Here is a 17,500-nt window from a genome sequence, read left to right on the forward strand (position 1 = left end):
CATTTTACACCTGAGTACGGTGAGAGAATGTGAGTAAAGAGTCTTTTCCAAGGACTCAACTATGGGCCGATGCGCCGAAAGGGGCTCGAACCCAGGACCTTCCGATCCGAAAGCGAGTGTCATACCACAAGACCACATAGCCGCACATACTACTACTACTACTACTACTACTACTACTACTACTACTACTACTACTACTACTACTACTACTACTACCACCACCACTACTACTACCACTACTACTACCACTACTAACACTACCACTACTACCACCACCACCACTACTACTACTACTACTACTACTACTACTACTACTACTACTACTACTACTTCTACTACTACTACTACTACTACTACTACTACTACTACTACTACTACTACTACTACTACTACTATACACATCTTGAAAAAAAGTCTGATTAGAAATAAATAAAAGATTTAACTCACAGGATACAGGAGGCGAAATGGTCTAAGTAATCAGCTGTAACCCAGAAATCGTCTTTGGCGTATTTGTCCAGCATTTCGTGACTGTTCTGGTAGTAGTTAAGAACGCTCTGAATGGTGCAATTCTTATTGTCAGGTGTCAGAGGGGCAAAGCAGATATCCTGAAGGGTAACGGTTCGATTCTCGTATTCGGCTCTGAGACTTTCAATAGACAACTGAAGATCCAAAATCTAGAAATTTCAAAGAAAAATAGGAGTAAATTAAATAGAAAAAACATGTATTAACCCTCTCCTTACCAGCCATTTTCAGGATTTACTCCAAACTTCACACCCAACAAACACAAAAATATATTTTTATCACTCAGACACAATAGCAGTATGTAATCTGGAGAGTAACAGCTCGATTTTCGTTCTCGGTTCTGATACTTTCTATGTGCAACTGAAGATCCAAGATATAAAAAAGAAAAAAAAAACTGAGCTTTTATATAGCGCAATATCCACTAAACGTGCTCAAAGCGCTTTACAAGGGGTCCTTGGCCAACAGCAACACTTAAATGTAGGACGGGACATGACGCATTTTAGCAATATTATAATTTTTTGGGACATAGACAACGCTGTTAACGGCCAGGTACTGATTTTACACCGAGTACGATGACAGAACGTGAATAAAGAGTCTTTTTCAAGGGCTCAACTATGGGCCGATGCGCCGAAAGGGGCTCGAACCCAGGACCTTCCGATCCGAAAGCGAGTGTCATACCACAAGACCACGACATAGCCGCACAAGTAAAAGTAGTTGGAAAGAGGGGGGGAGGGGGTGTTTGAGGAGGGAGGAGGAGAGGGGGGGGGGGTGACCTATTCTGGAAGGTAACGGCTCGATTCTCGTACTCGTTTCTGACACTTTCTATGGGCAATTGAAGATCCACGATCTAGAAATTTCAAATAAAAGCCAACTCAAAATAGCGGTAATGCATTTTTAAATATATCAATCTAATGATGATTGCGATCCTTTTAGGTCAAAGCGATGTTATGTCGTGATAGGCTGGTACCCGGGTATTAAATTTGGAATTGAAACGATTTGAAAAAAGCCAAGTTTTGAGGGTTTTTTTTTTTTTTTTGGAATGTAAGAAATTCTATTTATTCCACCCCTCCCATAGATAAACCCTGACGTGTATATATATAGAGGCCCGACATCCGAATCAATTTATGGGCTTAGTTTAATACTGCTGCAATGGACAATATATTGGACTTGTAGCTAGAAATAGCAACACATTTTAATACCTCGGTGAATACATCGACACAAACTTCAAAAAAATACCTTGACCATTATGGGGGTAAAAGAGTAAACCAACGAATATTCAAATTACGAAAGCTGAACTCTTTTAACGTAGGCCGGTCAACAATGGCCATCGTTTAGAAATCTCAGGCATTTGGCATTTATTTTCTTTTTTTCTTTTTGCATTGTTCTGTGGTTTGTATGTTGTAGTGTGAATAAAATCGGGAAAACACCCGAAACAAACAAACAATTTATCAAAAAAAAAAAAAATCAACAAAAAAAAAAAAAAAACAACAAAAAAAAAACAAAACAAAAAACAAATAACCCAAAAACAAACAGACGGGAAAGATAAATACACACACACACAGACACACAGAGAGAGAGAGAGAGAGAGAGAGAGAGAGAGAGAGAGAGAGAGAGAGAGAGAGAGAGAGAGAGAGAGAGAGAGAGAGAGAGAGAGAGATAGAGCATTTGATTTTGAAATCTCGCACTAAAGAACAAACCATTACCTTTGCTCTTTCTTCTTCTCCACCATCCGACTTTGGATCTTCCTACCAAGTCCTTTCGACTGATGACTTCAAAAATCGCTCCCTGCTTCCATCTAAAACCCCTGTTACTGGCCATACAATCTTCAGCCTGAAGCTTTGGCCTTAGAAGAAGAAGAAGAAGAAGAAGAAGAAGAAGAAGAAGAAAAGAAGAGAAGAAGAAGAAGAAGAAGAAGAAGAAGAAGAAGAAGAGAGAGGAGAGGAGAGAGAGAGAGAGAGAGAGAGAGAGAGAGATAGAGAAGAGAGAAAGAGAGATAGATAGATAGATAGAGTGAGTGAGTGAGTGAGTGAGTGTGAGAGAGAGAGAGAGAGAGAGAGAGAGAGAGAGAGAGAGAGAGTGAGTGAGTGAGTGAGAGAGAGTGAGAGAGAGATAGAGAGAGTGAGAGAGAGAGAGATAGATAGAGTGAGTGAGTGAGTGAGAGAGAGAGAGAGAGAGAGAGAGAGAGAGAGAGAGAGAGAGAGAGAGAGAGAGAGAGAGAGATATGAACCAACCAACCTGATGTAAAAACAATTTGTCAAAGACGTTACTGTAATTGACCTTGTCCACACTAGGGGGAGGCAACTCGTGTATCACAACAGACTTGTTACCGGGCCTCGTGATGATGACCTGTTCCGTTCGATAGAATGGACTTGGAAAAAGGAAAGAACGGAAATATTCAGGAATGAATATTATGGAAATATTCGGCTATGTGGTCTTGTGGTACGACACTTGCTTTGGGGTCGGAAGGTCCTGGGTTCGAGTCACGCTCGGTGGTGAACATTTGGGGCCTTAGAAAAGACTCGTTACTCACATTCTCTCATCGTACTCAGGTGTAAAATGAGTGTTGTGTCTGTCTGAAAACATTTGTATTTATCGTCTATCAGGCGTCTTGTCTCGTCCTTTATGTTACATTATGCTGCTGTTTGTCAGGGGCCCATTGTAAAGTGCTTTGAACACGTTTAATGGATATTGCGCTATATAAAAGCTCAAACTTTTTGTTAATGGAATTAAAGTAAAAAGCAAACAATATGAAGGAAAACATCTGTAAAATGCATATCCTCGGAAAACAGATAAAAGGGGATAGAAGTGTAACCATTGTTAACTTATCGCCTGACACTGACCAAAAATGACGTCAAAAGACAAGTCTTTGGCCCCAAAAGAAAACAAACCGTGAGTTGGATTGAATAGTTCAACCAATGGGACCACTGGTTTCCATGAACACTCCTAACGACAACTCACAGTTCAGTGAGGATTACTCATAAACGCGGATGGCAAAAAAACAATAACAAAGACCTGAGTGACGTCATCTTCGAACTATCTATAACTTTACGATGGCGACCATAGAAAACACAGCAAGTGACCTCCTAGCCATCATGAGAGTGGGGCAGCTTGCGGTTTTATATTTACTTACACAAAATTTGAGTCATAGTAATCCTTCTCAAGTCTTCCAGGACTGTTTGCTGCTGACCACAGCTTGACTGGATCAGTGGTCACTTCAAACATGGTCATGCCCGCGCACAGGACACCGGTCACGGCCAAAACCACTGCCTGAAGTTAAAGTCAAAAGAGGGCAATTTATGAAAAGGAATGATTAAACTATGGCCAGTGAGTGACTAAGTGAGGACACAGAGAAAAGAAATAGATAGGATGGTAAAAGTACGACTTTGACGGAGATGACCTTGACCCATGTACGCTGGAAAAATACAGCTGCAACCTTTTGACCAACCAGGAACCAAGGTGAAAAAATCAGCTAGACCGTTTGTTTGTTCCTTCCTAAAATTTATAAAAGAAAAATATTTTACGCACTTTTGGAACCTTTAGGTCATTTAAACACCGACATTTTTTTAAATGGACCTTTTTTATAGCGCAATATCCACTAACCGTGCTCAAAGCGCTTTACAAGGGGTCCCTAGCCAACAGCAACATTTAACATTTAGGACGGGACATGACGCCTGTTAGGCGATATTACAATATTTCGGACAGAGACAACGCTGTTAACGGCCAGGTACTCATTTTACACCAGAATATGGTGAGAGAATGTGAGTAAAGAACTTTCTCCAAGGACTCAACATTGCGCCCAAGCGCAGCGAGGCTCGAACCAAGGACTTTCCGATCCAAAAGCGAGTGTGCCAAAATACCACAATATATACCACATAGCCGCACTAAGTTAATAAAAGTGTACTTACAATGACAAGAAAAGGCCAGGACGCGATGAAGAAACCCCATCTGTAGAACGCTTGTTCCAGGAAAGATTCAGTACGCGCTCCAAAAGACTCCAGGAAAGTGACGTCATCTTCAGGAATCTCTTCCTTGTCAATGTTGCTTTTTTGTTCTGTTGATAAGAACATAAAAGAAGGCCACATGGGAAAATAGATTAAAGTCCGAAAGTCCCTTCCTGTTCTAATGTCACAATAATTTGGTATTAAAATCAACAAAGAGCTTGTTTTTTGTTATATGCATCTGACATGTTGTCATAATAGCTAAGTTTAGTAATGCACATTCAGTTCAATTCATATTATCATGTGGCGTTTTTAAATGGGTTTCCAAACTTTAATTTTGATTTTCTCAAAAGCTGAAAAATGTGACTTTGATCGTTTTTCCCCTGTGGTCATCGTTCCAGGTTTAGGGCCAGCGTGGCTCAGGTACGGTCTTTGCTTCGTACCCAAAAGGTACCGAGTTCGCGACTACCCGCCTCGTTGTGTGGCCTTGAGCAAGTCACCTCGCCCTAGCTCATTTTGCGGTGCTGCACTACGCCTGACGCCTGACGCCTGGGTTAATCCAGTCTTCCCTTGGAATAAACCCTAAAGACAAATTTCCCCTTGGAATGAATAAAGGGAACTTTATTTTATTTTTAAAAAATTAATTTTAAAAGAAAAAAAAACATAACCTTGATATATAGGTCATCGTGACAATGGTTGTCCACTAAATACTTGTTTTCACGGATACGTGTGTCTATGTGGTCTTGTGGTATGACACCCGTTCGGCGCATAGTTGAGTCCTTGGAAAAGACTCTTTACTCACATTCTCTCACTGTAATCAGGTGTAAAATGAGTACCTGGCTATTAACAGCATTGTCTCAGTCGGAACAAATTATAATAATATCGCCTAACAGGCGTCATGTCTCGTTCTTTATGTTATGCGTTGCTTTTGGTCAGGGACCTTTGTAAAGAGCAACGAGCAGCTTGGTTCTAAACAAACAAAATCGGTATTTTTTATTCTTCATGCTGGCTAAAAAAATTTCACATGTCATGTGATCAGAATTTATAAAAGTCAAAACATGATCAGATTTATAATGTTTTTATCCTCTGGATACACTTTTATTCTCGTCGGAGAAGAGCGTCCATTATTGTTTAGAACCAGTTACTAAGTTACTATGCGTCATTACGAGGGAAGTGACATCACGACTTTTGAAGCCTATTATTAATAGGTTCGGCTCGACTCACGGGTATGTTTACATTATGAGGGAAGTGACATCACGACTTTTGAAGCCTATTATTAATAGGTTCGGCTCGACTCACGGGTATGTTTACATTATGAGGGAAGTGACGTCACGACTGTTGAAGCCTATAACAAAGCCCCGTATTGACATTCAAAAGTTATATCCAATCATAGGACGGCCAGCAACACATCGTATTATCAATGACGTGATTGGATGAAAACCTGAATATAGATCGCTCCCATTAAAGATGGTGATGGTTATGATGATAATGAAATAATGATAATAATAATAATAATAATAATAATAATAATAATAATAATAATAATAATAATAATAATAATAATAATAATAATAATAATAATATAATAATAATAAATAATAATAATAATAATAATAATAATAAATAATAATAATAATAATAATAATAATAATAATAATAATAATAATAACAAAACGTTAGCTACCTGTAGCATCAAAGATTTGGTAACGTTTCACTTTCTCTCCCTCCTCATTTCCTCCTCCTTGTCCTCCCAATCCTTCCTTTTCGAAATCCACTCCTTTACGTGAATACCAAAACCAATAACAAAACCCAAAAAGTCCCAAGAAGATACCAAAACCGATACAAGCTCCGAAGACATAGCAGTCGAATTCGTAGACTCCGATGGTGCACGGGCCGGTCGGTGTGGAGTAGGGGGGTATTTTGGAGCAACTGTCTACACAGTCTTGGCAACTACACGCTTCCGTTTTGTTGTTGAGGGCCTTTGAGCACGGCACGATGGGTGGGTTGAGAGGAGTTATGGTACTTTGTTTACCTGTCTTTGGGTCTGAATCAGAGTAAAAGATAAATATATTTAGAGTCACATAATAGAGAAAATAAAATGTTATAGATAGTAGGGCGCTTGGCTAAGAAGCTCATAACATTGCCATCCGAAAGTAAAACGGACCAACACACAAAACTGTGTGAATCCATGAACGTTTATAGTCTGGTTAATACAGTTCAGTGAGCATTACTCATAAACGTGGATGGCAAAAAACAATAACAAAGACCTGAGTGACGTCATCTTCGAACTATCTATAGATCGTTCGAAGATGACGTCATTCGTGCCTTTGTTATTGTTATTTGCCATCCGCGTTTATGAGTACATCTCACTAAACTGTATTGACCAGACTATAAACGATTATGGTTACACACAATCATGTGTGTTGGTCCGTTTTACTTCCGGATGGCAATGTTGTGAACTTCTTAGCCAAGTGCATACTATCTATAGATAGATAGAAGTTGACGTCACTCCGGCCTTTGTTATTGATTTTTGCCATCCACGTTATGAGTAATTCTCACTAAACTGTATAGATAGAATGCGCTTGGCAAGGAGTTCACAACATTGCCATCCGGAAGTATAACGGACCAACACACAAACTCTGTGTAACCGTGAACTTTTATAGTCTGGTTAATACAGTTTAGTGAGAACAACTCACAAACGCGGATGGCAAAAACAATAACAAAGGCCTGAGTGACGTCATCTGCATACTATGTATTAACCAGACTATAAAGGCTTAAGGTTACACATGGTTTTGTGTGTTGGTCCGTTATACTTCTGTATGGCAATGTTGTGAGCTTCTGGACCAAGCGCATACTATATAGATAGAATGCGCTTGGCCAAGGAGTTCACAACATTGCCATCCGGAAGTATAACGGACCAACACACATACTCTGTGTATCCATGAACTTTTATAGTCTTGTTAATACAGTTTAGTGAGAACAACTCACAAACACGGATGGCTAAAACAATAACAAAGGCCTGACTGACGTCATCTGCATACTATCTATAAACGTTCAAGTTTACACATTGTTTTGTGTGTTGGTCCATGATACTACCGGATGGCAATGTTGTGAGCTTCATAGCCAAACGCACACTGTCAATTAAAATTTTAGTTGTGTCGATTGAATGCGTTTGCTTCCAGCTTCAGTCGTCCTGATCAGTGATTGGATATGTAATTGGATTCAAGAGTCGGAGGTCACGTCGCCCAGCAACGGCAGACATCGTGGTTCGAAACAAAGAAAATCGGTACCTTTTATTCTTCCTGCTGACTAGAACTTTTCATATGTCTTGTGATCAGAATGTGTAAAAGTCAAAACATGATCATATTTATATTGTTTTTTCCCCCTCTGAATACGCTTTTAAGCTGGTCGAAGAAATATTATTTCATAATGGCGTCCGCCATTGTTTCGATAGTTTAGAGCCAGTTACTCAATTACCATGCGTGATTACGAGGGAAGTGACGTTACGACTGTTGAAGCGTATTTGGTAGATAATCCATTCACTTAATAGATAGAACGCGCTTGGCCAAGGAGTTCACAACATTGCCATCCGGAAGTATAACGGACCAACACACAAACTCTGTGTAACCATGAACTTTTATAGTCTGGTTAATACAGTTTAGTGAGAACAACTCACAAACGCGGATGGCAAAAACAATAACAAAGGCCTGAGTGACGTCATCTGCATACTATCTATAGATAGAACAAAGTTGACGTCACTCAGCTCTTTGTTTTTGTTTTTAAACAGCCTGTCACCATTAGACTATGAACGTTGAAGGTTTCACAAAGTTTTGTGTGTTGGTATACCATGACGTAACTATAATGACTCTTTTAGTAGGCCATGGTTGGTATGATATAGATAGTATGCGCTTGGCTAAGAAGCTCATAACATTGCCATCCGGAAGTATAGATAGCATGGGATGAAGTCACTCAGGTCTTTGTTATTGTTTTTGCCATCCGCGTTTGTGAGTTGTTCTCACTAAACTGTATTAAACAGACTATAAAAGTTCATGGTTACACAGAGTTTGTGTGTTGGTCCGTTATACTTCCGGATGGCAATGTTGTGAACTCCTTGGCCAAGCGCATTCTATCTATAACGGACCAACACACACACTCTGTGTAACCATGAACTTTTATAGTCTGGTTAATACAGTTTAGTGAGAACAACTCACAAACGCGGATGGCAAAAACAATAACAAAGGCCTGAGTGACGTCATCTTTGTTCTCTCTATATGTGGCTGGCAGATGTGCGGTTTTTTAAAATCTAAGCCCATATCATTCATTGTGTTATGTGTGAGGTGAGTGAGTTTTGTTCACAAATAGAAATAACCAAACCCTTTTCAATGTTTTCATTTGAGTTGTCCTCATGGCAGGGTTCAACATGTGCTCGAAGATCGAACCTGAGTAAACTTATAGATAGTTTCGAAGATGACGTCACTCAGGTCTTATGTTATTGTTTTTGCATCGTGAATTATGAGTAATGCTCACTGACTGTATTAACCTGAACTATAGATAGATGCGCTTGGCAAGGAATTCACAACATTGCCACCGGAAGTATAAAGGACAACACACAAACTCTGTGTTATCCATGAACTTTTATAGTCTGGGTTAATACAGTTTAGTGAGACAATTACAAACGGGATGGCAAAAACAATAACAAAGCCGAGTGACGTCATCTGCAACTATCTATAGATAGAATGGCCTTGTTCAGGATTCACAACGTTTGGCATCCGAAGTATAACGGACCAACACAAAACTCTTGTAACCATGAACTTTTTTATATTCTGGTTAATACAGTTTAGTGAAACTACTCACAACGCGATGGCAAAAGAAAATACCACGGCCCTTTTGTATGATTTGTCATCATATGCTATTTACTAACGTATAACGTTAAAGGTTAGACACAGTTTTGTGTGTTGGTCCGTTATACTTCGATGGCAATGTTTGAGCTTCTGAGCCAAGCGCATACTATCTATACGTTAGAATTGGGTTGGCCAAGGATACTAACATGGCCAATCTGGAAGTTCTAGAACCAACACTCAATAATTGTGTAACTTTGAACTTTGTTCAGTCTGGTTATCAGTTTATATGTATGACAAGACAACTCGCCACAACGGCGAATGGCGAAAAACAAAATATTAAGTCCTGAGACTAAACTTTCATCTTGCGAACAAACTATCTATTATAGCTTGCGCTTTGGCAAGATATACAAATTGCCTCCGAAGTTTGATAGTTAGACCAGTACCAAAAGCTGATGGGTACGTACACTGTTGAACGTATTGTAGTACCATCACTTAATAACAGATAAAGTGACGAATACCAAATTTGAAACAATCCATGTCACATAACTATGAATTGAAGTTACAAATTTAATACATGAATAATATAATAATTTATAATTAATGATATAGATATAATCTTAAAACTATAATATAATATACGGACAACAAAATATCTGTGTGTAATCGCTTGTCTATGATGAAGTTTAGCTGAAATCACTCAAACGCATGCACATACAAAACCTTGAGTGACGTCATCTTTGTTCTATCTTTTTTAGCGTTGTGTAGTGTCTGGTCGTTAGTAGAACTCACGGAGACAAGTGATTCTATTGGTTGAACTATTGAATACAACTCACGATTTGTTTTCTTTTGTGGCCAAAGACTTGTTTTTTGACGTGATTTTGTGGTCAGTGTCAGGCTATAAGTTAACGATGGCTACTATGAAAAAGAGGACTATTTTTCTCAGGTTGCAATCTGAGTGCATTCATTTTCCTCTCCGGTCCGTTTTGCCATCCATTTGACCTTTCCTTCAGTCTCTCTTATTATTTTACCATAGTAAAGTGAGTGCAACAAACTCGTTTTTAGTTGCCGAGCCGTACAGTATAAAGGAAGAAAATTGGATAGTAAAAACATTCTAGATATACAATTAAAAGGACTTGAGGAAAAGTAAGACATAGAGGAAATGGTTCAAATAGGGAACAGATGTAGATTTCAAGACCACACTATCAGTGTACTTAGTTTGAGATCATCAAAAGTCTCACCCAGACACAAGCACAGGTCCCCACTAAGAGGAATACACTCACATGTTTTACAAATCATAAATAATATGTAAACAAAACATAATACAGTGCATAACAGAGAGATGATTTACAAGGATAAAAATATCATCTCCCAAAACTAACTATACATTTCACTGTTACCCTCTTAGCCAGGTTATCCGGCCAGAGCCAGGACAAAACCAAGTAATCTCAGTCAAACACAAAGACAGAAAGCAAGTTGGAACACATATATAAGGGGATAGAAGACACAGTATGTACCTCCCTGCCCACTATGGAAGGTCAGGAACCACACCCAGGGATTACGTCATTAATTACCTACCCTTATAAGTAAACTGGTGGTTAGACATGTGAAAGAAGATGTCGTAGGGTGTTTGCGTGTTGGACGTAGAGCCCATGTAATCCAGCCATTTCTTGGCCGTGCAGTGTTTAGTTGCCCCGCACATCAGATCCAGGGCGGGAGCGTTTGTGGACGGGTTGACCACGTTCTTGCAGGAGTTGAACATCCCCTCACCAAACTCCGGCGTGATGTAGTAGTCCAGGGCCACAACAGCTGTTTTGTTTTCCCTTGGGATGCTCATTTTAACCGTCAACCAGTCGGACTGAATTTTAAAGAAAAAAGATGATAATAATGATGATGATGATGATGATGATGATAATAATAATAATAATAATAATAATAATAATAATAATAATAATAATAATAATAATAATAAATAATGATAATAATAATAATAATAATAATAATAATAATAATAATAATAATAATAATAATAATAATAATATAATAATAGTAGTAGTAGTAGTAGTAATAATAATAATAATAATAATAATAATAATAATAATAATAATAATAATAATAATAATATGAATTTATATAGCGCCTAGTTCCAATTAAGAATTGCTCACTGGCGCTTTACATCAACACATCATGTATGATATACAACTATAGAACTGGCATGTTAAAAACCACATAAATTCCATGATTACATATTCTAATAAAATACACTTTAAGAGTCCAAATATTATAATAATAATAATATTAATAATAATAATAATAATAATTAATAATAATAATGTAATAATAATAATAATATAATAATAATAAAAATAATAGATCTTTATTGTCCATAAATATGGCAATTTGTCATTTAGTTACACTTGTTATAATGTTAAACGATAACTGTAAGATTGAACAGATATTTCACTCCTACTTATTTTTCTCTCTCTCTCTCTCTCTCTGTCTCTCTCTCTCTCTTCTTTCACACGTGCGATATACACAACATAAACATATTCATTTCGTTTTCAATTTGTTACGATTGTGGCAATTCGACACCAAAAATTATCATCATTATCAATTGGTCAGTTAATCTTACATTAAATAAATTAATCAGTTAATCAGTCAACGAATCAATCCTTGGTTTTTCGGTACCATATGAAATATTCAAAATTTTTATTGCTGATGGAACGAACGTTGATTTATACTTGTTAGTTCTACATTTAATCTGACAAAACCTTCTCCCAGATGGTAAAAGACTAAATTCATGGTATAAAATATGTTTTTTATTGTTGGTAATTGAGAATGCTTTCCTTTCTATTGCTTTTCCATGAATTCTTTCTACTCCATCAAGAGGATGGTTTATTATTTTTGATGCCTCTTTGATAGATTTTGAAATTTTTGATTTATCTTTAAGTCGGCATCCTCCAAACCATATGGTGCAGCCAAACGCAATTACACTTTTAATCAATGAGTCATAAACTCTTAACATAGTTTTCTTCCTTACTTGAAATGTTCTCAATTTCCTTAGGATGTATAGATAGAATGCGCTTGGCCAAGGAGTTCACAACATTGCCATCCGGAAGTATAACGGACCAACACACAAACTGTGTAATCATGAACTTTTATAGTCTGGTTAATACAGTTTAGTGAGAACAACTCACAAACGCGGATGGCAAAAACAATAACAAAGGCCTGAGTGACGTCATCTGCAAACTATCTATACCCTACAGAAATGTTCAGTTTTTAACCGTTTTCTAAAGGTAAGTGGATTTTCACTATTTTTAGTTTCAATACTGATACAATGGGGGGCATGGTGGTCAAAGGATTTCTCATGAAAAACTAACGATTTTGGGGGTTCCCTTAGGAGATTTAAATTAGCAGATCTTAAATTTCCACTGGGTTCATACATAAAGGTGGATACGTTCTTGAAGGTAAACAGGAACAGAATAGGATTCAATAGTCTTACGTCACATCCGCCCAACAACGAGCAGCTTGGTTCTAAACAAAGAAAATGGGTACTTTTGTTCTTCATGCTGTCTAGAACTTTTTTACATGTCATGTGATCAGAATGCATAAAAGACAAAACATGATCAGATTTATAATGTTTTTCTTCTCTGGATACACTTTTATGCTCGTCTTATTTCATAAGGGCGTCCGCCATTGTTCCGATAGTTTAGAACCAGTTACTAAGTTACTATTCGTCATTACGAGGGAAGTGACGTCACGACTGTTGAAGCCTATTGTTTAAACAAAAGATGAAATTAAAAAAAAAATCATATGGGACATATCAAGAGACATGACACCCTTGAAAAAGAAAATTCTATAGATAGTTCGAAGATGACGTCACTCAAGCCTTTGTTGTTATATTTTGCCATCCGCGTTTGTGAGTTATTCTCACTGAACTGTATTAACCAGACTATAAAAGTTCATGGTTACACATAGTTTTGTGTGTTCATCCGTTATACTTCCGGATTGCAATGTTATGAGCTTCTTAGCCAAGCGCATACTATCTATAAGGTATTGTGGAGGGTAAAAGCGTAGCCATTGCCGGACACTGAAATCCAAAAGACTGGCATTTTGACGTTATTATTTGTTTTTTTGCACTGCCTATTGAGTTGTCGTTAGTGGTGCTCATGGAAACAAGTGGTCCATTGGTTGAACTATTGAATACAACTCACCATTTGTTTTCTTTTGTGGCCAAAGACTGGCATTCTGACGTCATTTTTTGGTCAGTGTCAGGCTATATATAGTATGCGCTTGGCTTAGAAGCTCATAACATTGCCATCCGTAAGTATAAAGGACCAACACATAAAACTGTGTGTATCCATGAACGTTTCTAGTCGGGTTAATACAGTTCAGTGAGCATTACTCATGAACGCGGATGGCAAAAAACAATAACACAGACCTGAGTGACGTCATCTTCGAACTATCTATAAGTTAAGGATGGCTACGATTATATCAGGATGAGGTGAGAAAAAAAAATAATTTAAAGTAAAAAAAAAAATCAAAAAAATCAGAGATATGACAGGTTAAAATTTATCTGATACGAACAAGACACGAAGTGAGTAGGAACGTGTCAGAAGACAAAAGAGAATACAATCTTCCCGGCGATGGGGTCTCGAACCGTAACCATCGTTAAGTTATAGATAGATTGCGCTTGGCCAAGGAGTTCACAACATTGCCATCCGGAAGTATAACGGACCAACACACACACTCTGTGTAACCATGAACTTTTATAGTCTGGTTAATACAGTTTAGTGAGAACAACTCACAAACGCGGATGGCAAAAACAATAACAAAGGCCTGAGTGACGTCATCTGCATACTCACAGCCTGACACTGAAACCCAAAAGGACTGGCAGTTTGACATCATTATTTGTTTTTTTGCACCGCCGAGTGAGTTGTCGTTAGTAGTGTTCATGGAAACAAGTGGTCCCATTGGTTGAACTATTGAATACAACTCACGATTTGTTTTCTTTCGTGGCCAAAGACTGGTATTTTGACGTCATTTTTTGGTCAGTATCAGGCCATAACTTTACGAAGGCCAAGCTCGAACCCACGACCTTACTGGTACGACAGCTCCGCCTGGCCGGGAGAGGGTAGCTTTACAGTCGAAGCCATCCGCAGTGGGTTCGAGCCCCCATCGCTGCGAACTTTTTATTCTATATTTTCTTCTGGCACTTTCATACTCACTTCGTTTCTTGTTATCATCAACGTTAATAATAATTTTTTTTTTTAGATTCACTTTATTCAACCCATTCGGGAAATTTGTCTTTAGGGTTTATTGCAAGGGAAGACTGGAATAACCCAGACGTCAGCCGCGGTGCAGCGCCGTAAATTGAACTAGAGCGAGGTGACTTGCTCAAGGCCACAGAACACAGTGATGGGTAATCGAATTTGAACCTTTCGGGTACGAAACAAAGACCGTACCGCTGGGCCACGCTGTCCCCTAATGCCTGCTCCACTGACTTTTCTGAATAAGAATTTATCTCCTTGGGAATTTTACTCTTTCTTCGTAGTAGTAGTATCGAATGGCTACACCTCTATTTTGAATCTTTTAATCTATTCTCCAAATTCTTTTCCTGCCTTATAGGCTGTCTCGTAGCCACCTGATAGGCTTGTCACTGGGCAGTGGATGACGATGTGGTCCATTGTCTCAGGGCCTCCTTTGGGTCTCCTGGACCCACACCTCTATTCATGAAGACTCTTTCTTCGTAAGAGCATAAAACATGTTGGCATTGATCTCATATTTCTGGCTATAGATTCAATTCTAGCCATCTTATTCGTTATGACATATCTAACATAGCTTTGTTACGATGGGTCCGACGTGCTCTTATTTGCAGGTCTGATAACCCGATTCTTTCTGGGCTCATGGTTGTCATGGAAATGACGCAAAATAGTGTCCATGACAACAATGTTTAACTAGGCCCATAAATGGGTTCGGATTTCAGACCTGTATATATACACACTTCGGATGGGTCGCATTTTATACCAAAATGTGACCCACAGCCCTGAAAAGGTAATGTCGAGGTAATGCAGATGCTTAACAAATATTTGAAGGCTGACATAACCAGACAGGTGTAATTCTAGTAACTCGCTTTCGGGTCGGAAGGTCATGGGTTTGAGCCTCGTTCAGCGCATATTTGAGTCATTGGAAAAGGCTCTTTAGTCACATTCTTTCACCGTACTCGATCGAGTGTAAAATGAGTACCTGGTCATTAACAGCGTTGCCTCTTTCGATTTTTTTTTTTGTAATATCGCCTAACAGGCGTCATGTCTCGTTCTGCATGTTACGTGTAAGTTGCTGTTGTTCAGGGACCCCTTGTTAAGCTCTTTGAGCACTTTACATGCCCTGTATCAAAACTCAATTTTTTTTTCGTTGTTGTTTTTTTAAAAAAGGAATTACATTCACTCTCCTTAATTTACCAATTAATACGCTTCAACCGTCGTTTCGTCACTTCCCTCGTAATGGTAACTTAGTAACTTAGTAGGCTCTAAACTATCGGAACAATGGCGGACGTCCTTATGAAATATTTCTCCGACGAGCATAAAAGAGTATCCAGAAGGAAAAAAAAATATTATAAATCTAATCATGTTTTGACTTTTACACATTCTGATCACAAGACATATGAAAAGTTCTAGCCAGCATGAAGAATAAAAATACCGATTTTCTTTGTTTAGAACCACTATGGCCACCGTTGCTGGGCGACGTGAGATCAGACTATTGAATCCATTTGCCGTATTCTGTAAAGACACGTATTTTAAAAAAATACCGAGAAAACTTGTGTTTCAAATATCGATCGATTTAAATGACCCTCGTCTTGATAAACACTCTCACACCTGGAACTTTAAGGACAGTCCACAATAGGGCCTACCTCCCAATTAATTATCATTTTACAAAAAGTCAAAGCTGTCCTTTAAAGCCATTTGGCCCGAGGAGCCGGAGTACTTTCGCAAAGTATTTTCCGCCAGATCTAACAGATCCAGCTACCCAATCACTGCTGGGTGGACAGGGGGTCAGAAAAAAATAAATCTGGACTGCACCCGTGATCGATCTCGGTCCCTTTGCTTGTGAAGTGAGTGCTCTAACAACTGAGCTATCAGGATCCCCAAAATGTCATTTGATTCCATCGATATTTGAAGTACAAACTTTCTGGCCAACATTTTAAATTGGCGTTTGTTCATAGTACGGCAAAATGATGATATAGAAATCTATTTTTATACGGGACAAACTTATTATTTTTTCCAGTTCTATCCTTACAGAGCAAAAGCAAAAAACGTGCTCCATAAAATGCGACCAGTTGTGTCAAACAACAACCTAAAGTTGAAGACCAGAATGAAAATAATAGAAACATAATATGTTATAAGTACCCTTTTATACAGTAGTGAAACGTGGACGCTTGACAAAGAATGTACGAGGAGGTTAAAGGCATTTGAGATGTGGGTGTATAGACGAATGTTGAGGCTATCATGGACAGACAGGTATACGAACGAGGAAGTGTTGGAGAAGAATATGATCGATACCATCAGAAAGAGGTAGTTACGGTTTCTGGGACATGTGTGGAGAAGAGACGGAATAGAAAAGTTGGTAACATCTGTTATGATCGAAGGAAAGAGAGCTAGAGGAAGACAAAGAATGACTCATTTAAATAACCTAAGAATGGCCAAATGTGATTTTAAAAGCAACACAGATTTCATGCGCACCGCAGAGAATCGTGATTCGTGGAGACAACTGACCGGCAACGTGCTCAAGAGCACAATCCACGATGGACGATGATGATGATAATGATGATGATGATGATGATGATGATGATGATGATGATGATGATGATGATGATGATGGTGGTGGTGATGATGATGATGATGATGATGATGATGATGATGATGATGATGATGATGATGATGATGATGATGATGATGATAATGATGATGATAATGATGATGATGATAATGATGATGATGATAATGATGATGATGATGATGATGATGATGATGATGATGATGATGATGATGATAATAATGATGATGATGATGATGATGATGATGCTGATGATGATGATGGTCCTTACCTGTTTTGGGCTACAGGTAACTTGACACCAGACATTGAGGAAGTTGTGCAGACAACTGGGACACCTCTTGAAGGACATGCGTGGGACGCCCACTTGTC

General features: G+C 38.4%; 1 protein-coding gene across 7 annotated transcripts in view; it reads right to left on the minus strand.

Annotated features, from left to right (window-relative positions):
- Window positions 1-17,500, minus strand: part of LOC144957388 (NPC intracellular cholesterol transporter 1-like) — a 53,119-nt gene that overhangs the window by 30,015 nt on the left and 5,604 nt on the right. For all 7 annotated transcript variants that reach the window (XM_078888655.1, XM_078888657.1, XM_078888652.1 and 4 more), the window contains exons 4-10: window positions 17,403-17,500; window positions 10,877-11,156; window positions 6,145-6,504; window positions 4,428-4,573; window positions 3,653-3,789; window positions 2,758-2,890; window positions 448-674 (exon numbers count right to left, since the gene is read on the minus strand). The exon at window positions 17,403-17,500 is cut by the window's right edge and continues 51 nt beyond it. In XM_078888655.1, the coding sequence (XP_078744781.1) occupies window positions 448-674; window positions 2,758-2,890; window positions 3,653-3,789; window positions 4,428-4,573; window positions 6,145-6,504; window positions 10,877-11,156; window positions 17,403-17,500 (1,381 nt within the window). The remainder of the gene's footprint in view (window positions 1-447; window positions 675-2,757; window positions 2,891-3,652; window positions 3,790-4,427; window positions 4,574-6,144; window positions 6,505-10,876; window positions 11,157-17,402) is intronic.

This window comes from Berghia stephanieae, chromosome 11, assembly GCF_034508935.2.
Source record: "Berghia stephanieae isolate SIO BIC M18660-M18661 chromosome 11, UCSD_Bste_1.3, whole genome shotgun sequence".
NCBI lineage: Eukaryota > Metazoa > Mollusca > Gastropoda > Nudibranchia > Aeolidiidae > Berghia > Berghia stephanieae.